General features: G+C 42.4%; 1 protein-coding gene across 4 annotated transcripts in view; it reads right to left on the bottom strand.

Annotated features, from left to right (window-relative positions):
• The window catches only part of Vrk1 (VRK serine/threonine kinase 1), a 41,857-nt gene extending 38,954 nt beyond the window's left edge, over positions 1-2,903 (bottom strand). For all 4 annotated transcript variants that reach the window (XR_007594046.1, XM_050154767.1, XM_050154768.1 and 1 more), the window contains exon 1: positions 2,742-2,903. Coding sequence is in view for 3 of the 4 variants with exons in the window: in XM_050154767.1 (XP_050010724.1) it covers positions 2,742-2,901 (160 nt within the window). In the remaining variant the exon portion in view is untranslated. The remainder of the gene's footprint in view (positions 1-2,741) is intronic.
• Positions 2,904-17,346: the final 14,443 nt, after the last annotated feature.

Genomic DNA, 17,346 nt, shown 5'->3' with positions numbered 1-17,346 from the left:
CAAAAGAACACATAATCCAATTAAAAAAATATAGAATACAGACCTAAACAGAGAACTCTCAACAGAGGAATCTAAAATGGCTGAAAGACACTTAAAGAAATGTTCAACATCCTTAGTCATCAGAGAAATGCAAATCAAAACAACTCTGAGATTCCATCTTACACCTATAAGAATGGCCAAGATCAAGAACACTGATGACAACTTATGCTGGACAGGTTGTGGGGTAAAGGGAACACTTCTGCATTGCTGGTAGGAGTGCAAGCTGGTACAGCCCCTTTGGATGTCAGTGTGGCGATTTCTCAGAAAATTGGGAAACAACCTTCCTCAAGACCCAGTAATACCACTTTTGGGTATATATCCAAAGGATGCTCAATCATACCACAAGGACATGTGCTCAACTATGTTCATAGCAGCCAGAACCTAGAAACAACCTAAATGCCCTTCAACCGAAGAATGGATAAGGAAAATGTGGTATATTTACGCAATGGAGTACTACAAAGCAGAAAAAAATAACGACATCTTGAATTTTGCAGGAAAATGGATGGAGCTAGAAAACATTATTTTTAGTGAGGTAACACAGACACAGAAAGACAGTTATCACATGTACTCACTGATAGGTGGTTTTTAAACATAAAGCCAGCCTACAAACCACTACACAACAATAAGGACACTAAGAGAGACTTACATAGATCAAGTCTACATGGGAAGTAGAAAGTAGAAAAAGACAAGATCTCCTGAGTAAACTGGAAGCATGGAAACCTTGGGGGAGGATTGAAGTGGGGACGGGAGAAGCAGGGAGGGGAGATCTCAATAGTATCAATAAAAAAAGTATTAAAAATACTAACAACTTGATGGCACATTCTAATGATAGAAATAAAACATCAAGCATACACACAAAGCAAGTTCCAAACTCGCAAAAGTCATAAGAGCAAGGACACTGAAATAGAAACAATACTATGCAATACTGAAGAGCACAGGGTAGCATGGTGGCTCAAGCACAGACTTTAGGGAGATGAAATGAACAACCTACTTAGCAACAAGTTTCTGTTAATGAACTCCAGTCCTGCAGTGACCACAGCACCTCCTCAGAGGAGGAAGCTTGAAATACATTATTTGGCTGCTATGATTAATGTAATGGAATGAGGAGCAAGTGACCCCATAAAAGGCTGCAGCATACAGAGCTGATGGTAAGTTCTAAAATTTCAGGAAGTAGGACACAGCTGGAGAAGACAGTGGTAGGACACAGTGATAGAAGCCAGCAGGGGAATCTTGCCCTGGAGCCTTCTTCTACTTCCAGTACATCAGAGGAGACTCTCCTGTCACATGAGCCTACAATCATGACACTCTGCCCAAACACATGGAAACACATGGGCATGGGGCCAAACAGCATGGACTGAACCCTCTAAAATCAGGAACTACAATGGCAGTGTTTGCTGTCACACACTCCCCACCCCCAAGGGTTATTTTATCACAACAAAGTGATCATTTCATGAACAGCTACGTTTTCGTGGTTTATGAGGACTTTCACTTTACATAAATATAGCCTACTTCATTGGGACAGCTCTGGTTCTAAACAAACCAGAGTAGCAGCATATGCTTTTCCAAAGGCAAGTACGATCTCCATCAGGAGGCTTGGACATAAGATAGGGTACCAAAGTGCTGTTTGTAAGCTGTTTCATAAGCCCAAGGGCAGAGCAGAGCTCCCAGTCACAGAAGTAAAGCAGGGTCAGCCCGGTATGGTTCTCAAACCTCAGTATGCACCCAGCCACCTAAAGAGCTATTCAAACAGCTCCGCAGGCCTTCCCCAGTCTCTGAACCACGGGTAGGTGGGGCATGAGAATGGCAATGCTAACAAGTTTCCAGACGATATCAACCTTCACTGTAGTACTGACACTCCTAGTCAGATGTTGCTGGAAAGGGACAAAAATTAAGTTTTCATTTTATAGTAACTACTTGAAAGAAAATCACTTAAGTAGCTACATTTTATAGATCTTTACAGTTGTGGGTTTTTAAAAATGTCTATACATTTCATTTTATGTAAACTGTTCTAAACTGAAACTGTTATGGCTAGAGTGATGGCTCAATTGTTAGAAGTCCTGGTTGCTACTCCAGGGGACTGGAGCTCAATTCCTACCATCCATGGTGGCTCACAACCATATGTAACTTTAATCCCTTCTTCTAGCCTGTGCCAGAAATAAATAATGTCTAAAAGTTCTGTAGAACTGGAGTTACAGACAGCTGTGAGCTGTCATGTAGATGCTGGGAATTGAACCCGGGTCCTCTAGAAGAGCAGTCAAGGCTCTGAACCAATGAGCCATCTCTCCAGCCCCAGGTAAACCATTTTTAATGTTGATAATTCAGTAAACTCACAGAAGTTCAGGATTCTAACTTGGTCTCCAACTATCCCAAGATAAGCACGCTAATAGAACTAGCATAGGTCAAGTCTAATATGGAGGAAAAAGGACGGATACACCTTTCCAGTCTCAAGATAACTTAGACTGTGTAGAAATCCTAAGACTCTTAGGATATTGTGTTTACCAGTAACAATTATCATAGCATTTTAATTTTTTCTATAATAAAATGAGCCATCTTCTATTTATATACCAGAGGTGATCTTATAATCAACCACACAATCTCAATGCAGATAATCAAGAGAACCTTGCAATAGCTTAAATGAGAAACTATTTCATAAGAAACATTTGAGTCTTTATACTGATGACTAGTAATCACCATACACTTACCAAGATAAATGCAGCCAAAGCCACCCTGGCCAATGGGCAGTCCTAGTTTCCATTCTTTTTTAGACATGTCGGTTATGATCTCCCCAGCAGCAAACTGCTCTGCAAGGCGCCTCTTTGCAGGACCCTGTCTTCCAGCCTGAGCTGCTTTTGCACGTGGCATTTTCTCTGTAATAACAAAGCAATTTTGATCACAATCATAACCTTAGAAGTGTTCAAAACACTCCCTTACAGAAGGCTTCTACTCAGCAAGGAATGCCCAAGACTAAAGAGAAGGATGTCTACTAATTCTGGTCTGTAACAGCTAGGATCCTATTTGATTGCCGCTAAGCTTTGAATAGGAAACCATAAATATAATGCAATTATGGAAAGCACCTTAAGTTCCAGTGGCATACCATCTGTAACTAAAATACTACTTAGTAACAACAAAACAAGAACTGTTTTATGCAACTAAGGGAAGACATGCAATTAGAATGCACAACACCTCGTAATGCAGCCAAGAGATCCTAAGTAGTAGGGACGCGCTGAATCCAAGCACAGACTACAATCCCAATTAGGTATGCCCAACGGGGAAGGACAGGACATTTGTGGCACTAGAGTAGGTGCTGAGTAGGAACGCTGCACCAGCACCATTTACACAAGGACAGAGGCTCAGCAGAGAAGCGGTACACACTACCAGCTAGCTCCACAAAGTCTCCACCATCCAATGTGTCCCCTCTCCCTGGGCATCCTAGAAAAGCAGCTTGCTCACTTTTGTCACCAGCACAAGTGTAACAGAATGTTCTGGGGAAACAGTTTTACTGGGGAAGAGCATGACTGCACCCCAAGGATGTAACTGGCTAGATGGGAAGTCCTGATCAAAGCATATCTCCCTAAGCTTCAAATGCACTCAGGTATAACTCACTGCATAATCTACAATTTTCTGTACATACATAAAGGTAAGTTGCATGACTTCAAGTTCTTCTTTCTATAAATACTAACCCAAAGGTTTCCCTAAAAACATCAGAAGACAGCAGAGAGATGGGAGTGACTGAAAAGCCTGGCCTGCAACACTTAGAATGCTATTTCAAATGGGGTCTGTTAAGATGCCACATTCTGAACCCAGATAAACTAAACACACTTTTTTTTTTTTTTTTTTTTGGTTTTTCGAGACAGGGTTTCTCTGTAGCTTTGGAGCCTGTCCTGGAACTAGCTCTGTAGACCAGGCTGCCTCTGCCTCCCGAGTGCTGGGATTAAAGGCGTGCACCACCATCGCCCGGCCCTAAACACACTTTATTAAAAGATTTGTTTTCTTGAGATTGGAGTGGTGGCTCGGTGGTTAAGAGCACTGGCTGCTCTTGAGATGTTCCAGGTTCAATTACCAGCATCTACATGGTGGCTCACAATCATCTATAACTCTAGTTCCAGGGAATTCCACATCCTCTTCTGGCTTTCTCAGGAACTAGGCGTGCACATGGTGTAGCAAAATGCCCAGATACACAAAATAAAAATAAGCAGAAAAAAAAAACAGTGCTTTATTTTCTTATCTTTTAAATCATGTATATAGAAAGTCTGTGTGGGTGTCTGAGGAGGCCAGGAGAATGAGCTCCTTGGAGCTGGAGTCACAGGTTGTTATGAGTCACCTGACATGGGTGCCAGAAACCAAACTCAGGTCCTTTGCACCAACAGTATTTGCTCTCAACTGCTAGATTGTCTCCCTAACCCTAGCCCTCACCCTCAACACAGAGTATTAGACTGAAAAATTTCAGCAAATGCCCTCCAACTATCACTACACATGCACGAATTCCATATATGCAAATAGGAATACTGTGATAGTTAATCCTGGTTGTCAACTACATCTGGAATCAAGTAAAACTGAAGCAGCTCAACTGGGCACACTATGAAGGGCTTTTCTTGACTGGACCGTTTGAGTTGGGGGGACCTGCTCTAAATCAGAGCCACGCCTTCTGGTGACAGCCCATGTAAAAGAACATGGAAGAAGGAAGCTTTTGTTTTTGTCTGCCTGTCATTAGTATCACTGGCAAGTTCATCTACCCTGTTGCTAAGGCATTCCTTCGCTGGTATTAAAACCTACTTCTTTAGGATTCCAACTCAGACTAAAGACCAGCAGCTCTCTTAGGACTTCCCCGGAACTTCAGCACCAGTCTGAAAGGGACTGTTGAGACATCCAGTCTTTTTGTTTGTTTATTTGCTTTGTTTTATTGTTTTTGTTTTTTCAAGACAGGGTTTCTCTGTAGCTTTGGAGCCTATCCTGGAACTAGCTCTTATGGACCAGGCTGGCCTCGACTCACAGAGATCCGCCTGCCTCTGCCTCCTGAGTGCTGAGATTAAAGGCCTGAGCCACCACTGTCCAGCTTCACCCAGTCTTTTCTTTTCCATCAGGAGACAGTCACTGCTGAACTACTAGGACCACAGCCTCCCCCTATATACATCATTGTACCAGTCCTGTTCCTTTAGAAAACCCTAGTGCAGATACTTTATTAACTGATGGGGACATCTTTAAATCTAACTTTTCCTTAAAAATCACTGTGCATTTTCCCAAATTTCAACCTTCTCTAAGGTGAAAATCATCTTCAAAGCAAAGAAACTTGGTGCTGGCACTTCCTCAGACCAGTTCCCTCAAGGTGCTTTTAATCTGTGCCAAAATCTTGCCCAGCAGAATCTTGGTAACAGCCACGGCAACCAGGACTCAAAACACTGAGAGGAGATTAACTTCTGTGCCTGGGTGGCAACTCCACTAGAAGAATGAACTCGGAACACACAGCAGTCTCAGCATTAACATGATTTCTTCTCAGCTTCACCCAGCTTTATCAAATCACAGCAATTTCCAATTTGATTATTTTCTTATAGTTGTCGAAACAGTTATTAATGACTTTAAAACTCTCCTTTCTGTAACTCAAGTGCCTGGACAAATGGTTCTTTCTAGAATTCCTTTCTATGTGCAATAAAGATACTAACTATACTATAAATTAAATCTGCCTCAGCATTATTTCATACAGATCTGTGGTTTAAAAAAAAAGTGGTGTGTGTGTGTGTGTGTGTGTGTGTGTGTGTGTGTGTTTCTCCAAATAAAACTATTGGCTCTTATTTTTAACTTTATTCTTAGGGCCAGCTATCTAGAGCTTACTGTAATAATTAAGACCAGGAATGTCACTCTTAAAACTAGTTCTAGGAAACTCTGCAGCAACACTGAGCCTCCCTGAATTCCCTCCCCTTCACACCCCCAAACCATACAAGAAAGCACTAGAGCAAACTCCAAACCCTAGCATACCATTCAAAGCAAAACTAGGAAATGGTTCCTGTCTCCACAACACAATGTAAGTGGATACTGACAAGACTGGTACATACAACTCTCAAAACTTCAGAGCAGTGTATCTTACACACACACCCGGCTCAAGAAGATGCTGCAGCTACAACCAAGTGAGCTTCACAAGGAAGACTAGGTTTTCGAGAACCCAAGACTGAACAAAAGGGAGAACAGCAAAAACGATTTGCACCTGGGAAGCCGTGCCCACTCAACTGACACCAGGAGCAAGGGAGAAGAGGGTATGGGATAAACACAACATATCCTTTCAGAAAAACATTTCCTTACCCAACCCCCCCCCCCAAAAAAAACTGAGCTATAGTTATTTCAAAGTAAACTAGAAGTGCCAGCTGGGTGCGGTAGTTCTGTTAACCCAGAATATTGTGTATAAATGTGGGCTGGCACACGGAGACCAGTAACCTCTCACTAATCCTTCCACAGATTATCATGTTATCCACAGGCAGACAAGGTCCAAAATTCTAAATGCAATATTCCAGAAATAATTCATAAAGTTTAATACTGAGTGCCATTCAAAGTACTGGATGCATTCAGAGCTCTCACTCTGCCCAGACCTTTGTCTAGACACCCCTTTGTCTAGTGTATGCCCACTATGTTTGCTGCCCTTCCAGAGTTATGGGAGCCATCTCAGTTACCAAAGTGACTGTGATATACCACAGTGCTTGTGTTTAAGTGACACCGTCTAGGGCTCTTTACTACCTCACAACGCTTGGTCATTCACCGCATTAATCTCATTAAGGACATAACATGCCCATCTCACAAGAAGAGATAGACATCAGAGACACAGAAACCACAAGCACCTCTCTTATCGGACACTCTGCTGACTGCTCTGATCTTGGTTACTACCATTACTCTGACTCCACTCACCTTATAAACTGAAGTCAGATCCATATTATATGCACTAGTCAGCAGTGTGTATAGGCTCCACTACCAGCATGGTTTCCAGGATCCACTAGGATCTTGGAATGACTCCCCTGGGCTAACAGATGACTGCTATAATTAGGTGACACCTTTAACATATTATTCCTTTGTTCCTTACATTCACAAATGTGAAAAGGAGACAGAAATGGGAGGTATGGTTTAAAATGCTGTATTTGAACTAGACGTAGGTGTATGACTAAAGCCTAGTGCTAAAGTCAAAAGCAAAAGGATCAAGAGTTAAGAGCCTGCCTAGGCTACAAAGACAGATACTGTCTAAAGAAACATAACTGGGGGCTGGAGAGATGGCTCAGCAGTTAAGAGCATTGCCTGCTCTTCCAAAGGTCCTGAGTGCAATTCCCGGCAACCACATGGTGGCTCACAACCATCTGTAATGAGGTCTGGTGCCCTCTTCTGGCCTGCAGGCATATACGTAGAAAGAATATTGCATACATAATAAATAAATAAATAAATAAATAAATAAATAAATAAATATTTTTTAAAAAAAGAAACATAACTGTACTTGAAATTACCTTTTATGAAAAGCATACACACACATACACAAGCCTTCATATTTAGCAACCCCACTCACAAAAAAAGTGTAGAAACAACCAACCCTGTAACTTAATACACATATTCCCTAGCATATAAACTATATTCTTTTTTATGGTTTGATATTTTTTAAGTTGTTTTTATTGAGTTACATATTTTTCTCCGCTCCCCTCTCATCCTCTCCAGAAACCAGCCTCAGGCTGAGAGCTCAGCCAGTAACAAACTTGCCACGAAAGCATGAAGCCCTACATTTAACCCCTACGATGCAGGTGAAAAGGCTGGCTGCTGTGGCATGTCTGGTCATCCCAGCACAGAGGAGACAAACATAAGTAGATCCCTGGAGCTCCCTAGGCAGCCAACCTAGCCTAATTCTAGTGAGAGACCCTGTTTCAAAGAAGAAGGTGCATGGCTCCTGAGGACTAACACCCGACACGGACCTCTGACCTCGCACACGAGCCCACAGAGCCTCTTCCTGTCATCATTAATGTCCCTTTCCTGGCATGTACTTCAGGAGGCACAGCCACCTTTGGTAAGCACTATTGTGCCAGCTCTTTCTGAGATCTAGACCCTTTACCACACTTCCTGACCCTGTTTGACCATCACAGCATTGGAAACCCCTCTTATTTTCTAGTTAACAGGAAGTCTCCTGGTTTCTGAGAACAGGGAAACAGGGTGTGTCAATCTACTGTTGCTTTGCACACAATTTCTGAAAAGGACATTTCTTAAGCCAGGAACCCATGTTCACGAAAATAAGAAAGCTACAAATACTTGTCTTGACGTGTTAGTGAGTGCTCTGAGGAACTGCAGACACTCATTTCAATTAAACAACTACATAAGTACATTAGAGGCCTCTTCTAATAATGAAGCCAATCCCAGCATGGAGGTTTCTACTAAGGAATACACAGAACAGCCAACTTGTAGAAAAGTTTGAATCTATGTAATTTCAGTACACTCCGCTCAAACCTACAGCAATAACAGCCTATGCAACAGAAGGAAGAAAGCTGTTTCATCATCACATGACCGTTACATAATCTAACCGTTTCTTTTCCCTTTGATTCTAAATGAAATGCAGATGTAACTGAAAAGCACATCAAGATGCAAATCCACACTGCCCTTTGCTGAAATCACCCACTGTTACATTCTATATTAGCATATTCACCAAATTTAATTGTAAACAGAGTGATTATAGTACTAAAGTTATTAAATACACAAAAGCAAGCTTGGAACCATACATATTCAAAGAGAGTTTCAGCGGCAGATCAACTTTTATTTCTGAAACAATACCCTAATTAATAGTCAGTTCTGATGATAAAATGGGTCCTCAGTTTTTCAGATAACAGTCCAAAAAAGTTCCCTATGAATATTAAAATAAAGTTTTGTGAATAGATCTAAAATCTCAATGGCTATATTTATCACAATATGATACTGTATTTAGATAACTGGCATTTTTTCAAGCCCTGGATTCAAATTTGGGGTGTGTGTGTTTTAAGCTGAAAAGTGGGTAAAAAAAGCTTGAATGGAACACATTGACACTTACACTCACTAAATCATACAATTCACAGCCACACTGGGAAATCATAGCACAGTGTGATGTTCACTACACTGTATGAACTCGTAAATCTTCCCGAAAATAGGTATACATAAGCTCCTTTAGGGAGTTATATATTTTCATGAGATTTTCTTTAAAGCCATAAAGTTCTCTGACCCGTTTCATACTGTACAGAAGCACATTCCGTCCAGGAGAACTTAAAGCCTTTCTATTACCACGGTACCAACACCTCTGCACTAGCCTTCCTCCCACATGCTTCCTGTACACCCTTACTGAAATTGTTCCCTTTCTCAAAGCGGCTAGTGAAGTAGACTCTGTGCCTCTTGCAGCGTACAGCAAATCTTCCCTGTGTATATAAGCTCCCCAGATGCAGAAACAATCTTCTCTACAATACCTATTGTATTGTATTCTCTATTGTACTCTGCAAGAACTAAACAAATTTCTACAAACAGTAAAATGTACTGGTTGTTTTTCCTATGCAAGTTCCTAAGCCCAGCTCACTGCACACAGCAGACTGCAGTGGGTGGCAGCAATCCTTTCAAAGGCTCAGCCACTGCTCTCTAAAATGACTAATGTCAAATCCTTTGTTTTCCCTCTGAAATCCCAATTGCCCTTTCTAAACAATAATTCTCAGCAAATGATGCAACAGCCTAGTATAAGAGAACACAAGTTTCAGAAAGAAAACCCCTTTCTTTCTAAGACACAAGCATATAAACCACTTATACCACGTCCAACTTGCTGTCCAGATCTGGCCTCTCCTGTCACAACAGATGAAGTCCTTCCATTCCCTCCAGCTCACCTTCAACCTGGAACCTTCAATAAGTAAGTCTTCCATATGTGGTTTTATTGGAACCCTGTGCTGTGAGACGACCAGAGTCAGAGAGAGCAGTGGGTAGAAGGCTGGCTGTGTTCGAAGGGTGCCTGGAAACAGTGCTGTGTGCTTAGGAACACATCATGAGAGATGATGGAAAGATAGATGAGTGTGGATCTTGGATGTGAAGGTTACTGACAAACTTAGCAAGAGTAGAACAGTTCTCTGAATACTTAGGCCAGAAAGAACTTCCCACTGGCCTAGTTCTTAGCACATTTTTCAATGTTGTGCTGCCTTTTTGGTAATATGTAAGAATTCATTTTCAACATATAGTCCATCTGTTATGGTTTAAATAAAATGCTGCAGGTCCCCGAACTGGCTGCAGCAGGCAGTGGACCATGAGACCATGCCACAGATCTCCGTAGTAGTGGAGGGCAGCAGGTCCCAAGAACAGCCAATCCCAGGCAGGGATGGTGCAGTTCCCCAAGTGGCTGCAGTGGACCACAAGTCCCAGGCAAGGAGCCACACGGTGGACAAGAGACAGAGACATGGATAGGCATGCCATGCAGAGTAAGGTTGGATATTTATTTAGTGGGTTATGCAGGGGAGAGGGGAGAAGGGAAGAAGATCAGAGAGAAAGGCAGAGAGAGAGAGAGAGAGAGAGAGAGAGAGAGAGAGAGAGAGAGAGAGAGAGAGAGAGAGAGAGGGAGAGAGAGGGAGGGAGAGAGAGAGGAGAGAGAGAGAGAAAGAGAGAGGAGAGGAAAGGGAAAAGTGGGGAGAAGGGAGAGACAGAAGCTGCCTGGGGGGGGGGGCAGGGACTCAGGCTGGAAGCTGAAGATCAGTTTGTCTGGGGAGGAGTTGGGGGGAGTGGCTTGTCTCTTAAAGAGACAGAGCAGACCATTACACCATCTATAAAATAAATATAAACAATCTTGAACCCAAAATCATAAATGTTTCATAGTGTCACTGTCACAAGTCACACTGAGGTGGGAATGAGTTTATAAGGGATCAACTTCCACTCATAAAAAGCAGAAGACAGGACTAGGCCCTAGCTCTTTTAACAAAGTCACCAGTTTTAACTGGACAGTGTTACCACAATGATGAACTTTTACAGCATACACCCACCTGAAGTTAAAATGAAGATTATTGCTGCTGTTCTATCCTTTGTCTGTGCAGTCTTAAGTGACCGCTGTCCTTGCTGCAGCACTGACAGCACACTGTGCCAGAAAACAAACCACAATTTTTTTTAAGAATTAAGTGCTAGAGCCGGGCGGCTGTGGTGCACACCTTTAATCACAACACTCAGGAGGCAGAGGCAGGCAGATTTCTGTGAGTTCGAGGCCAGCCTGGTCTACAAGAGCTAGTTCCAGGACAGGCTCCAAAGCTACAGAGAAACACTGTCTTGAAAAACCGAGAGAGAGAGAGAGAGAGAGAGAGAGAGAGAGAGAGAGAGAGAGAGAGAGAGAGAGAATATTAAGTGCTAGGCTTGCTAATCTACATTCAGTGCTGTTCTGTTCATGAAAGCCAGAAGTTGGAAACATTCTAGATGTATCGGTGGGTAAACGGATGAAGAAAAGGTGGTAGGTATACTTGCACAATGGAATCTTACTCAGCTGTTAAAAAAAAATCATGACATTCACAGGTAAAATAGCTCCATAGCTAGAAAAAAATCATCTTGAGTGAGGTAACCCACACCCCAAGGGCAACGGTATACACTAGCTTATATGTGAATGTTAGCTTTTAAGTGTTCCATAACCAAATGACCACAGAAGTTATAGTATATGAGACTGAGAGGCAGAGGTCTCCCAAGGAAAAAGAAGCAGATTATGGATGAATGGATGGGTAAGGAGGGACTGGAACAGGAAGATTAAGCAGAAAAGGAAAGAAACAAGAGAAGGGAGGGGTGGAAATATGAGGAGGGACAGCTAACACTAAAGGCTGTATGAGAAGTCATAGGGAAACCCACTACAGTAGAAGCTTCTGAAAGTACATACATACATGAAAGAAACAGAAATGGAATAACCACATAACCAGGGAGAGAAAGTCCCAGTCAGACGTCTCTCGCCACCAAGTGAAACCTCCAGTGATAGGAATGTGTTACATCTACTTGAGTTGCTGGCCAAAGTGGTTCATGGAAACCACCAAACAACCCAAGCTATTGCCAAAGCAATTGATGGCTCTCCACAAACTGATGGTCGGGCCCTACAGTTGAAGACAAAACCTGTATAACTCATCAAACATGGAGAAGTCAAGTGATACCTACCTAGAGCCATTACCCCTACTGGAAGGTACTCTGCAAGACAGCAGAGGAGAAAGGGAAAACACCAACCCAGCTACAAACCCTCTGATCTACAACGGAGACCCACCTGCATCATATGCTGGTATAAGGGTGGTACAGCGTTGTGGGAGTAACCAACCACTATCTTACTGGATTTCAGGCCCACTCCACAAAAAGAAACCCATGCTTGACACTGCTCAGGTGACCAAGAAGAACCTGAGACTAGATAAACCTTGGACCTAGGGGAAAACCAAATCTACTACTATGCTAAATGAACGTAACAGTAAAATTACTTTTAACACCATTCTTCTATACTCAGATCAGTGCCTTGCTCAACCATTATCAGAGAAGCTTCCTCCTGCAGCAGATGGGAACAAATACAGAGACCTGCAACTGGAAAATGGTCAGAGAATGAAAGACCTCAAAACAGTCAGTTCTAAATACCTTCATCAAATCCCTCCTCTCAGGGTCAGGTTACTTTGTGGAAGATGAAGAAGAAAGTCTGTAAGAGCAGGGATGGAGGACACCAAGGAAACAAAAACATCCACACAACAGGACTGACACACATACAAATGCAGAGGCTGTGATAACATGCACTGGGCCTGCACAGGTCTAAGCCAAATGGGTCCCAGTGCTGATAAGGGGGAGTGGACACAAGCCCCGATCCCAACTAAACTTGACTTTTAGGCAGAATAACTTTACTTTTTTAACTGAATAACTTGGTTTTTTTATTTATTTGTTTTTGTTTTAACTCTATATAAGCTACCCTCCTCTTAAAAAACAAGTCTGCAGTGCCAAGCAGGAGCAGTTGATATCCGTAACAGGCAGCCTAAGGCATGCTCGTCATCTTTTAGTCTGGGTGTCTAAGCTCTATAAGGAAAGCAAATCAGCTGACCAAGAAACACCAAATAAGCCCAGGGATTCCAAAGCATGGGAAACTGAAAGGCCAGAAAACCAAAAAGAACACAACCTCTGGCCTCAGTAAGCTATGGCTGGCTTCATGCAGACATCAGTTAGAATTCAGCGCCATTCCACCAGCTTCAGGGAAGAGCCAACAATCTTCCAGGTAAGAGACATTTCTCAACCTTTGACAGAACTGTTTATTAAAGACAATGGGCAGCTGCAGACAGCCATGAGATCAAATCTTGCCCAGGGCATGGAGAAGACTGGTACATCTTCCCATGATGCAAGTTCTCAGAGGCTGCATTTGTGAGACTTTCTGCTGTGCCTCACTTTGTTCATTTTCAGTGCACTGCTCTGGTACCCAAAAATGACTGCACCAGAAGTCTTCAATTAAAGACCCCTTGGGGCTGGAGAGATGGCTCAGTGGTAAGAGTACCTGGGTTCAATTCCCAGCACCTACATCCCAACTCACCATTGTGTGTAACTCCAGCTCCAAGGGATCTAACACCCTCACATAGATACACATGTAGGCAAAAACACCAAAGCATATAAGAGAAAAATCAGTAATTTTTTAAAGAATTTAAAAATAAAATATTTTTTAAAAAGTAATAAAGACTCCCTCTGTGGCATTTTAAAAATTGGGTTTAAAATACATATAAATTACTGAGTGAATGATTCAGGTAAAACCAAAACCATGTTTTTCCCCACCTCATCATATCCACAGCCCCACTGGCTCATATGTACTTTAAACTTCTTGGGGACTAAGTAACTTAATTACTTGTTTCAGAAGAAATGGCATAGTTAAGTCAGCAAAGAACTCCCTCACTCCTTTTGCTAAACTTTATCAGGAACAATCTGAAAGCAACACATAGACACAATTCTCTCACAAGTAAACAAGCTGATCAGAAGCTGGCAGATGCCTCTGAGCAGTACTCAGAGACATGTAAAAGTCACACACAGAGACTGAGTTCACAGAGCCACAAGCCACCAACAGGGTTTGTTCTCACAAATGTACAACTGAGACAAACCTGTAAGAATGTCAGTAAAGCCAGGAAAGGTGGCTACACCTTTAATCCCAGCACTTAGGAGGCTGGGACAGGCTGAGAGTTCAAGGCCAGCTTGGTCTACAGAGCAAGTTCCAGAACAGCCAGAACTACACAGAAAAACCCTGTCTCAAAACTCCCCATCACCCCCACAAAAAAGAAATTCTCAGTAATGATTAAAAAAAGAAAGGGGGGGGGGGGGGGGGGGGGGGGGGGGGGGGGGGGGGGGGGGGGGGGGGGGGGGGGGGGGGGGGAGGGAAAGGAAGAGAGAAAGAAAGAAAAAGAGAAGAGAAGAGAAGAGAAGAGAAGAGAAGAGAAGAGAAGAGAAGAGAAGAGAAGAGAAGAGAGAAGAGAAGGAAAGAAAAAAGAAAAGCACTGATTACCAATACTATCTGACATAAAAACCCACAGTACAGGAAAGCACTGGAATCCCATTGGGGCACAAGACAGTGTTCTAGTTTTAGGGGAGACTCACTCATATCAATCAAAGGACAGCAAATATCCATGGCTAGATGGTATCTTTTGTAACATAAACCAAGTGAGTATCAAAATGCGACTACAGAAGGAAGCTCTGGAGCTGACAACCCCAGAACGTCATAATTTCTTCCTGAAAGCACTAAGCTGAGCAAACTGTGATGGGTCTTCAACGACTGTCACACCTACTGTGCTTCACACCTAAGCTGGGAAGAGCTAGGTGACACTCACACTGCAAATCCTGGGAAAGGGAAGTGGGTATCGGCAGAAGAAAAAAAGGTTTTCTAGTCCTATTTTTCACTTGTATTAGAAAATTAACATTAAGACTATAAAAATTTTGTAAAAAAAATATTTAAAATGTAGTATATATATTTCAATTTAACCTATTTCTAAAAATTAACAGCAGAACTCATATTTAATTGGGAACACACACCATATAAGCCACCTCCTTGCAACCACTTTCCCCTCAGAGGGAAGACTTCTGCCAGGCCTGTACATGCACTTCTCCTTCTAAGTTGATGCATGCAGTGGATAATCTACCCAGAGATGCCTACAGGTTTCCCAGAACAACCCCCCAGTGAAGAGGCCACTGCAGAAGCACAACTGTCCAATGCTCCATTCTTCACAGGGGCAGGGTGGGAAAGGGCAAGCTTGAGATGCTGCCTTCAGGGAGGAGCCCTACTCCTTATCTTAACCCAAGGGAAAATGTTAAAATGTTTGTTTGGGGAAAGTAAATGCTAAACCGCCTTGACAATTAGTTAGCTACTCAATATTACTAATACGGGTCTACAGCAGAAAAAAAATATTACTAATACGTTACACAGTATTTAGCTTTTAAAAAAGAACTCAGATGTGTTACACCTTTCCTGAACCTTCCTGTAAACTCTGTCCACAGCTATTCTTCTGGGGAATCCTGGTTAAATCTATCAATATCTTCCCAGAAGAGCTACTGAGCATTTGTCCTGATACAGGCTGGAAGCCCAGCTCTAAAGAGGATATCCTCAAATATGCTAGGAAAATGAAAACGTCTATACAATGAAAATGTGCTGGAGTTGTTTAAAACATCATGAAAACATGAAAGAACTTTTCAGTCTTTGAAAAAAAGCTTTGCATAAGAAACACACAAAAACACTTAAGCCATAAAGAAAAATAGTAAATTGACAAAATAAAAATGGAAATTCAACCACAGGTTATAAAAAAAAAAGGAAAAGCACCATGAACTCAAAAGACAAATGAAAACTATCTGCAAAACATGACAAAAGGTTTGTTTCGCATTACTGAAAGAACCCTTTAAATTATAAGGAAAAGTAGACAAAAGCCAACAAAGAAGAGAAAAGAAGTGACAAGGGCGGGCGGATTCACAGAAGCAGCACACCTGGTTTGAACAGCAGCTTCCTACAGGAATTTCAGAATTGATGAGCGGCACAGTGACACAGTTCGGAGCCACACGATACTCACCCCTGCAACAGCTGTCAACACAGGGTCTACTCCACCAGCCCCTCCTAAAACCATCTTACAGCAGACATCATAGAACTTCATATGAAACATCCACCATCATTACCTAACAAAATTAATCATTTCTCAACAACATCAAGTAAGAATTCCAGTCTCCCCAGTCTCCAAAGGATTCATTTTACATGAGGACTCTGCTATTCAGGACCCAAAAGCAAATCCTGATCTGAGTGCCACCTCCCTATGCCTTCCCTCACCCTCTGCTATCTGTCCCGTAAATTTGAATTTGTTAAAGGTGACCCTATAATGTTCCTGTAGGTTTTTTTTTTTTTTTTTGTTTTGGATGCTGTACTTAAATTGTGCTTCCTCGGGTGCTGCCATTCACTGCCAAAAGCTGCCATGAACACAACGCAGCTAAAGTAAGTTACCACCCCTTGCAGGAGGGGCACAGTAAGTACAGACAAAAGTTACGGGAGTCTCAGGACTTGGCATTGGTTCAGTAACTGGGGACAGAAGAGTTTCTGCAGTGGCTGCTGTCAGCAGAAGTGGATCAGCTCCACCACTATCTACCATGTGCAAAGCAGCAGCCATGCCCTTGACTGGGATTTAGAAAGCAGCAGCAACCCTCTTTTGCTCTCTGCTTTAACTCCCTTCCCTTGGAGTCCCTGTGAGCAAAGGCCAGCTCCAGAAGCTCAGGAATGCTCTTTCATTTTTGAACACGACAATCTGGAGCATGCAACACACATGCACCTAAGGTAGCTATAAATATGACCCAAAACAAAATCACAAACTTCCTTAAAACATAAGACTTCTTTATAACTCAACTGAGTGGTTCTCCAGCATGAACTCTGTAGATAACAACAGTGTCTCAATGCAAAGTGTGTCACATCTGCCAAACTATAAAAGTCCTTCAAGTTGCCAACATGCCCTTTTGAGACAAGGTCCAGAAGCCTTGGACTAGATGTTCCAGGTCCCCTTCCCCATTCCTATTCCAAACCTCAGTCACACTTCTACAGGAAACCTTGTTTCTTTTTAGCTGAACATGACTATTTGGAGGTCCAAACTTCCTGGCTGTCACTGCCCTTGATGCTAGACAGTATGTCATCACAATAATGCTACTCTACTGTCATAACACTGTATGATATGACCACTTCCAGGTCTTTTGAACAGGGAGCTACAAGCTAATTTAAAAGGAAAAGTGTATCCCGAGTTCACAATGGCATTTCTTGTTCACATTTAAATCAGTGTTCCCAGCTCCTCAGACAGCACATGAGCCTTGCTTTTCTCTTCCATTATAATCTTGCTT

The sequence above is a fragment of the Alexandromys fortis genome, unplaced genomic scaffold (assembly GCF_014885135.2).
Source record: "Alexandromys fortis isolate MF-2015 unplaced genomic scaffold, M_Fortis_MF-2015_v1.1 scaffold_91, whole genome shotgun sequence".
Taxonomy (NCBI): Eukaryota; Metazoa; Chordata; class Mammalia; order Rodentia; family Cricetidae; genus Alexandromys; species Alexandromys fortis.
This window is presented reverse-complemented; position numbering and strand designations above follow the sequence as displayed.